General features: G+C 41.9%; 1 protein-coding gene across 1 annotated transcript in view; it reads right to left on the bottom strand.

The window, feature by feature from the left end:
• LOC143425504 (alkaline phosphatase) overlaps positions 1–17,969 on the bottom strand; it is a 202,443-nt gene that overhangs the window by 160,980 nt on the left and 23,494 nt on the right. The window contains exon 2 of the mRNA XM_076898369.1: positions 16,089–16,339. Coding sequence (XP_076754484.1) covers positions 16,089–16,339 — 251 coding nt within the window. The remainder of the gene's footprint in view (positions 1–16,088; positions 16,340–17,969) is intronic.

A 17,969-nucleotide genomic window follows, 5' to 3' on the forward strand; every position in this document is an offset into this window, starting at 1 on the left:
TATTTTTCCAGACTCGATGTTCTCCAGTTCCATAAGAAGAAAAGTTGTTCCACCCTTCGCTCGGTGTTTCGTCCCCACGAAGGCAAGAGTTAGCGAGTTACCTAAAAAGACGCGAGCGAAGGAAAAATGGGACATTCAGTCCGCGACAGGAAAACGCTATAAAAGTGAGACGTACGGCAGGAAAGATAACACTCGACCTTTCGCTCTCAATTTTAATATAATAATTAATACAACAAACAACAATAACAATAATGTATGTGTTATAAAATGTTCCTTATCGCGGGAGCGGTGTTATGGCCACGATTCCTCCACGTCGCTATGAGACTCTACTGAACGCTAATCAAATTCACAACTCTCAACAAATGGGAAAGTTGTTCTAAACGAACTACTCTAGCCGAACTGAATGTTCTAGACGAACCGCTCTAGCCGAACCGGGTGTTCTAAACGAACTGCAGCGAGGGCGAAAATGTCGCTCCTTAAAAATGCGTACAGAAAAAGATGGAAAAGCCAAAAATGAAAAGGATGGATGCGCGGACGTGGAAAGCGGACGCTTCCACGAAAACGCAAGGGACGGAAATTGGTCATAAATAAACCGGAGTCAAGGATCTAGCGTACACGATTGAGCAATGCTCAGTCGCAACGAACTCTTCAGGAAAACAATTGCTTGGCCTGAATGATGAACACAAACCAGGCGGATGTTGGGATTGAAAATACGCGGAATCGTAGCCGTCACAAAAGGAAGTGGGACTAAAGATAGTTGTTGCGTTACAAGGAGTCGTGTTTTTATACGGTCCCAATATCACTTCCCCAAATAATTACTGATGCTTACTAAAAAGAACGCAAAGTTTATATAAATGAGACGAACATGTGAAACCTCCAGTGATGTATGAAGAACAGCACCGTAAAACTGGGGTTCAGATTTATTACAAACGCAGAACTAGTAGATTGCTATATCCAAGAGTAAATAACTTGGCAAAGTCATAATCATACATCACACGTGGATGTCATAAATCAACAGGCCACGACTTAAAGGCCGTCTTCTCAATGTTACGCATCTCTCTGAGACGTACCATATTTCATATGGCGGTCTTGTTATTTTATAACATGAAAATTATTGATCGAGTTTACAACGGATACCTGCTGCAGAAAATTGGATTTTTACCAACACCGTAGTCCGTAAACTACAGTACACGCGTGGTAACATGTATACATAAGGATTAAGTAGGCCGATACCCTTTCTCAAATGCTAGAAAGCGACTGGCAATGCTTCAACTTCCAAACTTTAGTTTGCTAGCAAACTGCACTTATTTAAAATTACGTCTAACGCGAGCACCCAACTGTTCACCCCGCGCCAAACCGCGACGGGTCAATAAAAATATCAAGTTTACCCGGTGTAATCGGTTTGCCTCGGTCCCTGAAACACGTCCAATTCTCGTGCATCTCTGCCTCTTTTGCTCTTTAAATGTACACAACCGGACGGGTTCTTTACGAACATTAGGTAGAGGCATCCAGAATTCTGTTCGGACGGGAGGAGTAAATAAGCGGAGACGCGTAGGGGCGAATCCGAAACGGTGGATAAAAGGAAGCACTGGTTACCATCTCTACAATTCCGATAGCCAGGATGCCAAGGTAGACTGCGTAACGAGGGAATAAATAAAGTTAACTGCGCCTTCGACTAGCCGTGGCAGTTCCAGGCCATTTCTAGTCGCCAGGAACCGCGTCGGCGAACGGTAAACAACGTCGTGCCTCGGAATCCAGTTCCCTAATCCAGCGGGCAGCGGCGACGAAACGCTTGCCGCAGCATGAACGAAATATCATATCGACGGCCACGTATCCGCCGGCTCGTTACCGCTGACGGTGATTTACGTGATGACAGCGCGTTAAACGGACCTGGCCGCAGCCGCACGTGACGGCGTTAAACGTTTTAAACTCGTTCGTTAAGTGCGGGGCTGCAGGGGCCCCGGGGACCAAGACCAAAACGAAAATGGTTAACCGTAAATTTTCCTATTCCCGTATTATCCGGCCTCGTTATCATCTTAATGCCTGACGCGAGACCGTGGAAGTTCGACCACACCAAATATCCCGGCAAGGTGACGAATTCATGAATATAAAGCAGTTGGCCCATTCAATTTTATGACTGCCATCTGCCGACTACGCTACCGACGGATAGCACCGGCGGACTTTATTATGTAATACACGAGACTTTAGAAGCGATGTATCCACGGTTAAACGATGGTCCTGCTTCCTTATCTCGAGCTAAACGTAAGCCGTTGCGTAAACCACAGCTGCTGCCCGGGAAATTTTAACTCGGAAGAACTTATGTCCCGTTTTAACGTCCCAGCCAATTAATAAATTCATCGTTCGAACTTTACTCGTTCGCGCTACGGTTTATGTCTTCCTTCGAAAGCTGACAGACGCGTTCTGCTCGCTAACTAATTTAACGCGACTACGAGTCGGGAAAAATGGGGCGCGCAGATACGCGGAAATAGCGTACAGGCAGCGTTCGAATCGCAAAAGCGACCGATGACCACGAATACCTGTGGCACCCAACACCACTCGTGAGAGTTGATGCACTCGAACGCGCGGGATTTGGTGCAATTACTTCCAAATATATCGCACCCTATGACGATAGCTCTGAATAAAATCTCACTCGGGGATACGCTAATTGTAAATCAATATCAACGACTTCAAACAGTCGACGCGCGGTGTAAACGTGTGATTCCCGGTGGAATACGAGGAAGTGCCGATAGGACGAACGGTACGTAACCTCAGACACCATCGAGGCCACCAAAATCCACAGAAACCTGCTGCGATCCTGGACACTCGGGGACTCCTAGAATATCCAATACCTCGGAAGCGTCGAGATTCCTGAGACCAGATCTACATCAGCTAAGGTATCCCAAGCTGTTCACCGTCACTTTCCCAAATCCCACGGTCTCCAAGGTTGTCCAAAATTTCGAACAAGCCAACCTGGTGTCTATTATATCGAGTTATCTAATACATTACAAAGTACACATGTAAAACTGTGTTATCGAACATTGTACGATCTAGAATTCGCCGTTCTGTATGGTTGTCCCTGGTTATACGCGTACAATAGGTGTTATCAAGAGTCGATCGACCCTGGCTTAGCTTAATTGATTAAAACAGTCCCTCGACAAGCGAAGAGTTCCTCTTTTCCTCCTACAATAGTGTACAAAATAGGGAGATATTCAATAGTCATAACAGGATGTTCCACGGGAAATCGTACAATTTTGATCATCCTGTTTCGTCATTTCTAAATCGTCGATAGGAATGAAACTTTAATGCGTCGATACACCGGAAATTGTTTCCATCGATCGTCTTATTAATTTAAACCTTCGGTACGCGCAATATTCTCTGGTATAATCTAATAATTAATCGGAAAATTCATCGCAATTAATAATCACAGAATAATTACGGACAGAGAATATCGTATTTAATCAATTGCCGCCTTGATCACTTTAATTTTATTTCCACCTGTCTATAATTACGCTACGTAAATTCAAATAATTATGTATCCTTAGTAAAATCAATGATGCAGCTTCCTTTGAGTCCCAAACCATCGTGCAATTAGAAGAATGGCATACAATCTAACGAATGTGTAGGAGAAAAAAAAGCGATCAAAGAAGGAATGGCAAAGAACGAAGCTCATTATCCAATCGTATATACGAGTGCGCCAAGTGGAAGAGAACCAACTCTGTGTGTTTTAATCTTACGAAACATCGTAAATACGTTCGTAAAAAGGGGGACATCGTTGATCCGGTTACGAGGAAAGATTTGTAAATAACCGTTTCGCAGTTATCGAACGGATTCGTTTATAATAATTATTATGCCAATCGCAATTGTTTTACTAAGCATCTTGAAACAAGCGAATTCTCTTTATAAAGGAGTAATTATTCACCGTTCCATGCAGTAATTATTAAGCGCACTCGAGCCAAGCATAGCGCAACAGTATCGATCCATGAATAATCTACGCAAACTTTCAACTCGAAGCAACGCGAAATATGCAAGCGCGATTCAAGATCGGCAAGCAGTAATTAATATTCCAGTCGGTCCGATCGAGCCGAAACTATTCGCTTTTTTTTTGTCGGTCGACCGCAATCTACCAAAATTTCGCCGAACTCGAGGAAAATTCTCGAGTGCGCCCCGGCTATATCAATTTCTCGAGGGACAACGAGGACGATTCCGTTCACGGGTTGCCGTTTAAATATCCGATAAATTTTAATTGCATTCCTCCGACCGATAGATCGTTTCCACCGCGCGAGTCGCGAGATATTACGGCCGCTAATTGCGCAACAACCACCCCTCTCCCGTTTCGTTCCTCCCCCGTGTAACAACAGGAACCTCCGCTGACGCAAGCTTTACGGCGAAAATTCGCCCCGTCGTTAATCATAAGTAGCGGTTGCGTTAATGCCGGTTACGGGCAAAGAGACCCGCGAAATTGCTCACGCGCTTCTTGCCGCAACGATTCTAATCCCACCGACTGCGGATTACCATTAGTCGCGCGACAAATCGCTCGCTTATGCGACTTTGCGTCGCAGGTTTAATTTCCATTCGTAGATGGAAGTAGAACGGGATTGAGGACGATTATGTGGAATGGTGGTAGCAGCAGGAAGCTGTGTAACAGCTTCGACGTTGCCGCCGTATTCTTCTCGCCACCGTGTTTGTTCCAATTTTTCTTTCGCTTACCTCGCTTTCTATCATGCTCGTGACGGCTCTTTTGCATTACAACCGCTCTTCGTCCACATCTGTTTGTTAAATAAGAGGAGTTGCGGGAGGGCCTGGTTATCACCCGACAGTCTCGTCTCGAGTGTAAAAAGCGGTTGTGCAACAAGAGGAATGTGCAACACAAATGGAGGAAAGTAGAGAAAATAATGTAAGGTTAGAGAGGGGAAAGGGGAGAAAGTTAAGCCGAGAAGTTTGAAAAAGGGAGGAAAAAGAAACCGCGGTATAAAAAGTGGTAGAGAAGAAAAAAGCAGGGTGATGTGCAAAGAGAAAGGAAAAAAAAGCTGGGACGAAACACCGAATGGAATTAGAAAGAACAGGAAGTAGAAGAAAATAATTTACAAAGGGAGAAGGAAGGGAGGGAGTAAGTGGAGAAGAGAAATACTACCTAGCCAATTAAAGATTTTTAGAGCAAACACTATGCTAATATGTCATTAGCAAGTAACGCTGGCACGGTACTCTGATGATGGAGAAATGCGGCAGCGTGGATAGCAAAGAGTCCGAGATGAAAAACCGTGTCAATAAGACTTACTTTACCGAGGATGAATTATGTGGTAGCTTCGAGTAATTAAGGAAACATATGGTTGAAAAAACTAAAGTTACACGTACCTCAAAAAATTGACAATGATAATTATCTTTGGTAGAAAATGAGCAATTCAGGGAGTATCTTGGCAAGAATATACCAGCTTGAATAATTAAAATAAGCCAAGTAATTAATGCAAAAGTGTATCCTCGCTCTGGAAAATTCGCCACTGGTATTTAAAAAAGAAACGCACTTTTCCCTGCAACGATCCGTTTACTTAGACGAGTTGGATATGTACGAAGAAAACTGATTCTTTAAAGGCAGTATACCTTTGAAGAAAAGGCCAGGCAAATAATGAAACATCTTACTTCGATATGCTTTTTCTTACGATCTAATCAATATTTAAAACCTTTCTCCCTGGAACAGTGAGAAACTTGGCGTGAAAAAATTGTTTTAAGCGATAAGTATTATACAACGCCTTGAAAGTGCCCAAGAAGGAATAAAAATGAATTCCTTTGCTGCAATAAAGAAGAGTACGAGCGAGATATCTCTATTAAGAGTCCCTTTGTATGATACTAAATGGGTCGATGCGAAAGTTAACGTAAAGGTTTATTCAATAAATTCCTGCGAAATCCGTCCATTTTTTGTTCCATAATGTAACAACTTCCTAAGATAGAAAGTACTGCAAAGCCGGGAAACTGAAACGAGAGAATGGAGAGTTAATACTTCCGACGGAGGATCGGACACTCGACGGCGCAATGGGAAAGGGAATTTTTTAACAGCACTAATTTCAAAGATTACACCGAAATATTCGCAATTAAATTCTAAACGTTTAAAAAGTTCCACGGAGCGCAAAGTACCGATCTCTACCCGGTCTATTCGTTCGCGCAATGTCAGTCGAGTCAACAACCGCGAAAGAAAAGATGTTTACAAAACTTAATTAAATCCTCGGGTAAAATAGACGGATCGAGCTAATTCCTAGTTAAAATCTCTACCCTGGACGCTTTATCGTAACTTGAATCTCTCTCGATGAAACTCCGGAAATGAAATTAAATCGTATAAACCAATGGTTTTCAGCAGTAACAACGTTCGCTTGGTTTCATTAAGCTTATCAATAGACTGCGAATATATACGACCATTTGCAGGAAATTGAAATATTGAAAACAGCACGGCATGCAGGAACGATGTATAAAAATATAATAAATATCGAAAGTAAAATAATCGAAAGTGAAACAAACATCCATTCGCGTTTCATCTCTTTCTCAGAAATTCTCTTGGCTTTTTCTCGCTATTTATAAGTTCTCAGAACGGTCGATTACAAGATGGGAGCTACGTTCTGGATCTCAGATTCATAGGCCAGTCGCGACACCGGAAGTTGCATAAATCTATCTTAAGTGTCGGAAAACAACCACGAAGATCCGCGAAACACTTCTCTATGATTCACGAGGATGATATTGCTACGTTGCACCCAGTGTGTCCTAGTAGATACATCCTCGTTGATATATTTAAGATCTCACTGCGATGGTTAAAAAGTCGGTATTAAACGTCCAGTAATGCCATATTCCGCGACGAGCAGATTACGACCGAGCATGGATTCCTGTTAGTTACGACAAGCAATATTTCTTTCCCTCTGAATGTCCTTTTAATAGTTTCGCCGTATAGAATTGTCGGGCAATGGTTCAGAAATCATACGAACGTGGCGAAAAGTTAATAAATGAAGAGCTTGAGAATTTATCGCGTACATTCAATTATAGGAATCTGTATAAAAATCATTTTTCGTTCGCGTAATAAATTGCACCGACGGATGTATGACAATATAAAAACGATTTTCTTTTTTTCGTATTTAAAACGAATACCTTAATACGATAATGGACCTGGAGCGTGGCAATATATTTCGTTTTATTCCAATAATTTGTTGCCAATATCGTCGAATCGATTCAAAGGACATCGGCGCACGGACACTCTTTGAAACGCCAGTAACAAATACACGAAATGTTTTGTCACGTTGTATCGTCTGTGCCTCGAATTCATTTCCATACGCTTCTGTTACTCTTGAAATAATGAATAATTTCAGGGATATTAATGCAAATTATCCGACCGAAACGGGGGAATTGAATTGGAAAAGGTGCTTAAATAATACCCTTTCGTGTGTGCGACGTAAATACACTTATAATCTAGTGTTTGCCGCGACACTTGAAACAATTGTTCGTACGCCGAAGTCGCAACAACTTGAAACTTGTTACCGTTAGCCGAAATAGCTGTGGCCGTAATATCAATTTAAAGGAAACATAAATACGGTACACGCAACGCGCATGCGAAAAAACAGCAATGTAATATGTTTCGAAAAAAAAAGATATGGACGCTTACTATCCTGATATTTCACGAAACGTTACATTGTACGTGTATGATTCGTTAGAACGAATGCTTTATATTACCATTATGATATCGTCACATCTCTAAAACAGATGTTTAACGTAACATTTCATCAAGATTCGTATTAAATAATTCAACAGCACCTATGTTGCGCATACCTAACGTGGACGTCAATATTTCTACATACATGAATAATTTAGAAATCTTCCGTGTGAGTTCATAAAATGATTACTCAACGCTGGTAATAGTCTGTAGAGTGCAGCTATTGCAAATTCGCTTATCTTTCCCATTTATTACGAAGGGTACGAAACTCTCGTTTCAATCAATCGCAATTTGCGTTAACAGCGCGTAACCAATTTGTCTGATTTTAATAATTCCAACGCTTCGTTCCACCTTCATTTTTTAATTTATTGGCACAAATCTGACTTGAAATTTGCTGTAATAAGATACAAATTGTTTACTCCGCGTTGTCGGATCGCCGCTCGCTACTTGGGAACATTTAATTAGCTGAAATCGAAAGGTTCGAGGGAACGTGAGCAATTAGTCCCGTAAAGAATTGGTACGGCTTTAGAAATCTTTGGCTCCATTGCCACTGATTCATGGGGAGAGCAGTTCAATTTAAATCGGATCTCGGATTAAAAGCGTCGGACGCAATATCGCGGGCTCATTATTTAGCAGCTCGTGCACGAACGTCCGTGTAAACTTATTAAGGGGATCGTGCCGCGAAACTGCTGCTCGTTCCTTGGGTACGTGACCGATTTCTAGTTTTATTAATCCGCTTCCTGCCGTCCTTTGCCCGCCCGTAGACCCTCGATTCGTCTACGGGTGAAGTGAATCGTTAGTTACGACGTGTTTTCGTTTTTCGTAAACGCCCGCCCGGAGATTGTGGCTCCGCGTCGCGCAGAACTGAGAAACAGCCGGATTGAAGTATGCACACGACGTGCCACGCATGCATCGTTCACGGTGGCAAAACAAAAATCACCGCTGCATTCGTGGCACGTACCTCGCGCTGAAAGCGTCAACCCTACTGATTTATGATGTTTCTACTTTCCCATGAAATTAGTACCAAGCGGAACAAAGAATTGGGAGAACGTCTAATAATTTTTAGCTTTCAAACGTTCGTGCCGGTTCTCACGTTTCACGTCGCGACGGGTGCCGCTCTTGAGATTATTTCGCAGAAGAACAGCATGCGCGAGTTGCTGTTAAGCTTTTGATGTTCCTCCTGGCTTTTTCTCTGCGCGCAAGAAACTGTTGGGGTTTCACCGCGCCAATTCTTGTATAGCGAACGTTCCCACGTAACTCTTTTACAAACTTTGTCATTCCCTCAACAAAATTGAATTAACCGAAACAGAGGAAAAAGACAATTCAGCGAGGATAAAATATGCAGGTAATTTGCCTTCTGTTAACTCGACTTCAGTTTCATTTTTAATATGTACCGTTTTGCGCGAGAAAAGGCTCCGCTGGCTTGAAGGAACCTCTGGTCCAACGATGATTGCGTTCTCAAGTATAACTCGTAGTTTTATCCCCTAGCGTATCGAGAAGTGCTACAATTTCCTTCTTCTAAACGTGTACAAAGAGTCACGATCAAAGTAATAACGTGACTGTCACTTGGACCTCTAAATAAATATTATCTGCATGCTCTACATTTAATAAAACTACCCTTAAGAACTTCTTACTCGAAACTTTGCAATTCCAAATTCTCTATCCACGATTTTGCCAATCTTATTGAACACTCGAACATTGCCAGTAACATTCTTTTTCAGCAGTAATGGGAATGATTAGCCGTTGCAGCACGATCGCGGACGCAAGTGGTCGACAATCGTTACCGCGTTAATACGGGATTTAATGCGAGGCGTTAACGCGAACTCCTGGATTTCTGGCGCGCAAAACAACGAAATTTTATTCGTACCCGTACGTATAGAACGTTAGCTGCAGAGAGCTCGGGGCGATTAGCGTTTTTCGGCGGTTTCCGGACATGACCCCTTTTCTGAGCCAACCCGGCGGGCATGAAGCATCAAGTATGAACGCTTCGGGCGAGCGTTATAGATCGCCAAGTTCGTTGCATGAATATTGATGTACAAAGTTCGATTCGCCAAATTTTCGTAACGCGAAGATCGAGCGCGGTTTGAAGCGAGAAATTTTCACATAATATCGAAACCACGCGGGACAAACGTAAGAGTGAGTTTGGCGAGATAAAAAAATATCCAATTTCAAGTTCCGTTTTCTTTGGTGAAACCGTGTGCAGAAAGACGCAACGCAAGAGTCGAGTACAGACTGAAACGCAGTAGAAGCCGGAAGATAGTTTTTATGTGAGGAATGTAATCGTGTGAACTAGTGTAATACGGTCTGACGCAGTCTCTTGGTACATTTAGGATTGGCTACGGCAAGTTCAAATTAAAAGCTCGCGTCTCTGATAAGAAAGATTTCATGAGAAATCCGTCCTCCTTTGTGAGGTACATCCGACATGATCTCGGCTGTCTTCCATATCTTGAAATTTCCTCGAGAGTTCCTCATTCAAAGAATCCCGGGATTAAGGGACGATTGGATGCTCTTAGCAAAACGCAAGAGGTAATTCTATATCGAAAAGTTAGAAATCTATTACAATTTCTCGTTGGCCCTCTTCAGCTTTAATCTTTCGATCGATAATGAAATGGAGCGCGCAAACAATTCCTCTTTTACGTGAAAACAATGTAAACGTTTGAGAAACAACAATCAAATTTGAATATAACTCAAAAAAAGAAAAAGGTAAATCATATCCAGAGAAGATCCTGTAAAATCAGTTTCTAGATGATCGACTTCGGTACGAATTCTGTGTAGGAAAGAAGACTCGCATCTGTACGATAATAAGACGACTTTTGGCCAACGTCGGAAAGTGCTCGAAACCCCGAAGGACTAACCGGAAAGTTTAAGCAGGATGAATGGATGTAGGGGAAGGCGGAAAAAAGAGTACCAGAGAAGAAAAGTAGCTCTTCAGAGGAATGAAAAGATAGGTTACATCTACTAATAAGTGGGGCTAGGCCGCGTTGGAGGTAGAAAGCTTAGAACACGGTAAAACTCCCTTAAATACTTCTCTTTCTATTAAATTCATTCGTCGAACTCGAAGAATAATCAAAGTACGCAAGGGGGGCTGAAATTAAAACGTCGCAGAGAAGATGGTTTAAAATGAAAATGTTCGTCCTGAGAATGGTTAAATAAGTGATTGTTTCCAAGAAATATTGACCTGGATACGCTTAAGCGGAACTTGCTGAATAAATTTACTGTAAAATCACAGTCTGTTACAGTCTGTCGGTGAAACAAATGTTTGCGAACAAATACGGTTAAAAATTCAGTTAAAGATTTCACGTTACCAAATATAAAGACAAGCTCGTTCCCTGCAGCTTCTTCTTGAACCGTCGAAGTTTAGGTTACTTTCGAAGAATAATAAGCAAGTCTGTAGGCAATATTGAAGTCCTCCAAGTCCTGAAGGACTGCACGAAAACTTTTCCCGATTTTGTCCTTCTTCGAACTGCAGCAACATGGGAGCACGAAGAATGAAGCTTTAAAGAAAAAAGCTCTCTAAAAGTATTTGCAAGAGAAACAAAAACTAAAAGAAAAAGTGATTCTTTCCCAACATCTTCATTGATTTCGCTCCGATATCCCAAAATCCATCAAACGTTATTCAAACCGTAATTATGGCTAAAGTTATACTTTCAATATTGTCTTACAAACATCATTTAACTAAATTAATTGCGTATGTAGAACACGATCCAAATATAACGAGAATTTTCAATTAATCGGAAGGGTCATGTATATGTGGAAAGTGAACTGCAAACAAGGATAATATTGGTAAATTCGTCGAAACACATGGAAACGTAGTTAAGATAGTTGTTAGAAACTATCCCATGAAAGGGCCGAGAGATCGATCGAGTTGTGTTTCTATTTAGAATGCACGAAACTCAATTACATCAACAGGGTAATAAACAAGTCTTCAACTGGAGTGAAAGTGGTTTTCGAAAACGAGCAGAACTGCTACCGAAAGTTTATCTGTGAAGTTTCATTTGGAACCGACTAGGAAGCACAGGAATTTTGTTAAACAACTGAACTACCTTTACCATATCATCAAAAATCTGACAATAATTTATAACTTGTCTTGTTATGAAAATTCGCGGTAAAAGTTCGTTAAAATCCATCTCTCTTTTTTTTCTTTTACACCGCGCAAGAAAGTAGTTAAGAAGTCAAGATCTGCTTTAAACCATAATTACAACTTTTGCTATAAAATAAATATTAGCGCATTATGTATGACGATCGTTTTAATATCTTTTTGCCCATTACAATAAAAGAGAGAGAGTAGAATGTTAAAATCGCTACTTGAAAACGCGATTACAATAATTACAAAATTAATTTAAATAGCGTTAGATAAAAAGTTTACAAATCCCAGGGGGAAGAACAACTTCTAATTGATTCAACATGGAATTCTCACGCTTCCCGCAGAGATCTCTCCTTCATCCCCGATAAACCGGTTTAGCTTTTTAAATCGTAAAGTTGTTTTTTCCTTTGGCCGAGCCCAAAACGAAAAATCTAACTTCCGCTGGCAGTTTATATTGCGGCCACTCTATTGTTCGCGCAATTGAAAACAACGGATATCGATTCGATTCCAGTCGTTCGATGACTCTCCAACGCTCAGGAACCAGATGCTAATTTAAAGCGTAAAACACAACCGTAACGATTTCGTTATCCCCCCGGTTTCTATGGTCCCGAGCGTGTGTGCGTGTTGCGAAACAAGAAACTCAAAATGAACGTTCACGGAAACGTCCGGCGGGATTTTTCCAAGTGCGGAAGAAAAAAAATACATTGATCGATTCACCGTCGAATACCATCCACACCGGAACTTTTTCTGAGGAAAAACCTGAAAACTGCTGATCCAGAGGAAATGGTTGAACGCCCCAAGGACCGTGGAAAGGTACGAGAAAAAGAAGAATTCTACTCGTAAAACGTAAGATGATAAAGAGCAGAGGGACGGAACGTATGATCCCATATTATACGTAGACATATGTATACCACATACATCACTATCCACAGATCATAGAATACCTGGTGTTAATAAAAAATTTCGTTTCGATTATCATGGGCGGCATCTGTGCTGTCAACTTTGGCCTACATATCAACAGCTTAATTTCGTAGCAAATTAGAAAATTTGTAAGCAGCATTTTTTATGGTGATCTCTACGTTTTGATTTCTAACGAGCCCTACCTGCCGTTTGCGTACGACTATTAGACGCGACTAACTAGTTTCGCTAATTAAACCAAGATGCAGGTATTAGCAAGATTCGAATTACGCGGAGGTGTACCGTTATGTAAATTTTCTAAGCCGGTCCGCTCTCGAAAGGCAAATCCCGTATCCAGCGGCGGAGTTTGTCCATGCGTGGAAAGCTCGATTACGTCGCCTGGATAATAAGCAAGTCTGTAACCGATGTAGGGATGCAGAGACGATCCGGGAAATCTCCGATAGAGTTTGTTGAGAAGTTTCGTCGATCCAGTTCGTTCTCCCCAGTGAGAATCCGAGTCGCGCGTTTCGCATTGAACGCGAAAAGTAGATATGCACGCCAAGGGGAAACCGAGGGATGCAAATTGGATTATACGAGGCAAAACAGACACATCCACGAACGGATAGCTATCGAACGGGAGGATTTACTAGGCTCAAGCATATATTTACACCCCTTTGCTATAAAAAATCAGTAATTTTTTATAAAGATCACTTATATTTCTGTACACGATTTCATAAAACATGTTGCGATCAACAGTTTATATGAAGCTAATCAGAATAATCGATTCGCGCATAATTAACGCGTGTAAATAAAAGTTCGCGTGGGATAAAACCGAGAAAGAGGTAATCTGTTCGTGTTGTAGAAAGTGTTTTAAATTAGGCGCAAGTTGTAATTACGTACACGTAACACAAGGGGGAGCTCTGACGTTCGCAATCTTATTATTCTCGACACGAAAGAACGCGTGGCATACAATTTTAACGAGTACCTCCGGGAGGTAGTAAAAGGTTCAATGATATCAGAATTTCACGCGCAAAGGGATTTCGTGTTGCCGTTCTTAATTATCGTCCCCCGGATCGATTTATTCGTTCCCTTCAGACACAGCGCCCCCGCGTTTCTCATTTCCAGAACAGTCATTTGAAATTGCATTCCGTTAATTATGAAGCGAAATGTGCCAGGATTACCTGTACACGTGCAATTTGTTACCTGTCCATGTAATTCGAGGGAACAATTCGAAATTGACCAACTCTCGGTCAGCGCCGTTCACAAACGGTCTCGCCGCTGCCCTTCCGCTCAAATATTCAAATAGTTCCTCCCGCCCGTGTTCCTTCTAATTAGTTCTGGTCAAACTATCCTTCGTTGGCTGTGTTCAAATTCGTAATAAATGGCCGCGACACATGGTAAACTGACGTGAATGCGAACCACGGAATTTCAGCGTCTCGATCGTTTCCGCGAGCAAATCGACACACAGCCCGAAATACCTTCTGTTGCTCGATGAATGAACGGCCGTGGCATTAAGGACTTTACTATGCAATTGTTACCGCTCGGAGCTTCTGATCACGAGCACGACCGATGTCCACTAGGAATAATATTCAGATATTTCTCTAGCATCGGATGTCATATTATTATCAGAGTGGCCACAGATCTGGAACACACAGTTCTCCCTCACAGCCTGCTCTGCAAATTGCCATCAATCACTTTAAATAATTATTACCTCCCATTCTCTTTCAATTACCATTCTCTCTTCTACTTCCTCCTTAATTATCTACGAGATAATGATGTAAACAATGGACACAGTTTGGAAACGTTAGACTCGCGTCAAGTCGGTTGGTTTTTACGCGATAGAAAAAAATAAAAAGGCTGTTAAACGAATGTTTGGTACTTCGTTACAGTAACACGATACGACGAGCAAATTAAATGAAACCGGCTGACGCCTCGGTTTCCTTCAATTTCATAGAACTGCTGATGATTTAATTAGTAGTCGATGCCACGCACCTAACGAAACGCCTCTCGTTCCCATCCGTCGAAAAAGAGGACACGGCTCGCGTCTAGTAAACGACGAAAAAGCCAAGTTTCATAATTAACGGAGATAACGAGGAACTCGCGAATCTCTTCGAAACACGACTGCGAAAAATTGCACTTTCGATGCCGAGCTTTTCATGATTTCTCTGCAAGGGGAGAGGTGGCAGAAGCTAATGAGCAACGAAGAAAGTGAAACGAGTGTAATGAAAGATCGCGGAAGCTGTTTACTCGTACCTTTGACAAATTTTACGCTACCCCGTTCGTCGCTCAAAGAGGAATTACTCCCGTCTTTTAACGCAATTTTATGTAAATCAATTAACTTTGAAACTTCGACTAATTTATATATATATATAGATAGATAGATAAAAAGAACAATATATTATAAAACAAATTCGTAGTCTGTAAAGGTTAACGCAATAAAAAATAAACTGTTATACTGCGAAGGAATACTTGAACGAGGAATATTCGTTGCAGTAGCAACTTTTTAATTAGTAATGAATATTAATAGGAAAAATTTGGAGAACTGCGATTGAATGGAATACATACATACATTTTCTGTATTATACTGTAGTTATTACCGTACTAAAATTTTACCTTGTATCAAATTACGTGTACAGAGGTGCAGTGCTAATGACCTATAAATGTTTCTTAATGAAATGCATACCATAATAATACACTTCCAATTCTATATAACTTGATTAAATATTCATAAGAAGAGTTATTTAAAACTTTGGGTCAATGAAATTAATAAGACGAAATTTGAAAAGGATGCTAAGTTAGAGGTAATATTTAAGAAGCTTTTAAAGAGCTTACAATAGTTTTCTCAAAAGAACAAAACACTTATCTGACATATTCTACACATTTCACCAATAGTATGTAACAAAAGACTGACAATCGAATAAAATAGGATGCAAACTACGAATACGATAAGATAAAGTCCTTCTCCACCAACGATAGAGTTGAAACATCTAACGTTGACGATCTCGCGACTTATTCTCCTCAGTCCGCAAGTACCCGAAGGGTTCGCGAAGCACGGAACGCCAAGAAATCCAGTCATCCAGCTAGATAATAAGCAAATCTCGAATCACGAACGTGGATGTTCCCCTGAAACTGTTTCCCCGATCACGGAGCTAGAACCTCTCGAGTGAGAAAATTTCCCACGGCGTTCTGCATTCTTCGTGCATGAGCGAGAGAGGAACCAGCTCGATGGTGAAGAGGCGAGCGGGGACGCCGGAACTAGGAAAGGAAGAAGGGAAACGCCGGGAGAAAAACGAGCAGGGCGAGAAACTGACGTAGAAATAGGGAGGAAAAGCGTGGGACGAAGGGACAAAGTTAGAAAAGAGAAGATAGGTAAATAGTTGGATAGATAGATGGATATAGGGTAAGAGAGAGGGTGGAAGAACTCACCCTTGCCAGAGCCACGGCTGGGAAGCTGTCCCAGGCGAGTTGCGCTTCCTCGCCCGTGTTTCCATGACGTTGACCCGAGAGGATCCTCGCAGCGGTGAGTGTGCTCATCCCCATCCCGTCGCCGACGAAGAGAACGACGCCCCGCGCCACACCACCCGGTGGCGTCGTCCCGCTGACGCTCGAACTTGCCGCCGACGCGCGAATACGGGCTTCGATCGCGCTTGTCGCCGCCTCATACCAGACCTCCCTCTCTGCGAACAGAAATTTTTATCGGTTGAGTAACCGCCACCTTTCCCGTCACCTGACACCTATCTTAATTGAATCTTATAGTCTTCAAGCGTGCCCAAGAAAATCGGCTATTATTGTCGGCATTTGCCGTAACTATTGTTCGGTTATCGTTCTTTGTTGTCGCGTGTACAGAGAAATGTTCGAGAGCCTGGAGAAGAAAACGCGGAAGTGTTCCCTTTGTCACGGAATATAACGTTGCGCGAAAGGCTTCGGTTCAATTGTTACGCTGGACCGTGCACTGTTTTATTTCTCTTTCCGGTCTCTCAACTTCCCCAACCGAGCGGCGAACCTACGAAGATTTCGTGATTTGGTAATATTTATCGATTCGTAGGCAAATATTCAAATTAAAATATCAACTGGTCACTACTCGCCGTGTATCGCCGACGCCTTATTTCAACTTTGCAACATGCATTATTCAGTTGACTTTCAATAGGTACATTCAATAACGCGCTTCAATAATGCAAATCGAAATAGGACTCGACGGTTGCCAGGTTCTGCGAAGAATTCGCAGACGCTCGGATGGCGGACTGTCAATGATACCGATCTCTAAACACCGCGGTTCTTCTCTTAGGGATCTCGGTTTCGTTAAGATTGTCATGTTGCAGCTTTCGACCGCATTTGCCTGCCCACGAAACCGGTGTTTCCTCCGTTTGGACGCTGCCAATGGGACCGGATATCTTAATTGAATCTGTTACTGAAACTGGTGGAGGCCAACTGTTTCCGGGGAAGTGGCATTGCTGCGGCTACTACGAACAAGAAAGAGCACAAAATCTGTACTACGACTGATATAATGGTCATACATCGAATCAGAATGCAAAGAAATTACGTAAAAGGAAAAGCTTGCTATCGTTTGAAAGTGCAGGAATACTCCTTAAAGTTAGTACTCACGATGAAATGATCGAAGCATGTTTCGAGAGAAGTTCGATCTATAAATACGAAGTTCGATTAGCGAAGCAAGTTCAGTGAACTTGTATCTATGGCAATTTCATTCGATAGCTGACGGTAGCGTCGCCGGAAGCGCGTTAAGTTGAACGACTGTGTCCTACCGAACTGTGCTAGTCGAAGATCTCGTCGTCACGGTTTGCCTAGGAACGTATTGCCCACTAGTAGCCGTTAATGGGTAAGTTTAAGCTCTGCCGTATCTGCCAAACTACCATATCGTGTCGCGATATTGACCGAACCCGTATTTCCGTGAAACCAAGATCCGATACGTGTAGTACTGATGAAGTTAAATCCGTATCTCCCTTCGGAGGCATGTATCCGCTACGGAAGAAGGAGGCAATTCCAGGGAACTACATTTCAATGATTCCTGACATTCGATATGACTGACTTCAAGGATTAGTGCAAGCAGTTCCTTTCAAAACGATTACCTCTGGTTAAAAGCTTTTATATTTGAAGAAACTATTAATTTTAATTGTCCTTTTATTGGATTTTGACCGCCAATTAACTGGTTTAATTAATTCTGCTTCGTTATACTGTTTAAGAATAGTTAAACTTGGATGGAAAGAAGAAGAGACAAAAGGATCGTCTTCGTAAATTTTGCTTCGACCTAAAGGTTATATACATCCAGTATATTTTAAATGCATAATTATT

The sequence above is a fragment of the Xylocopa sonorina genome, chromosome 7 (assembly GCF_050948175.1).
Source record: "Xylocopa sonorina isolate GNS202 chromosome 7, iyXylSono1_principal, whole genome shotgun sequence".
NCBI classification, from domain to species: domain Eukaryota; kingdom Metazoa; phylum Arthropoda; class Insecta; order Hymenoptera; family Apidae; genus Xylocopa; species Xylocopa sonorina.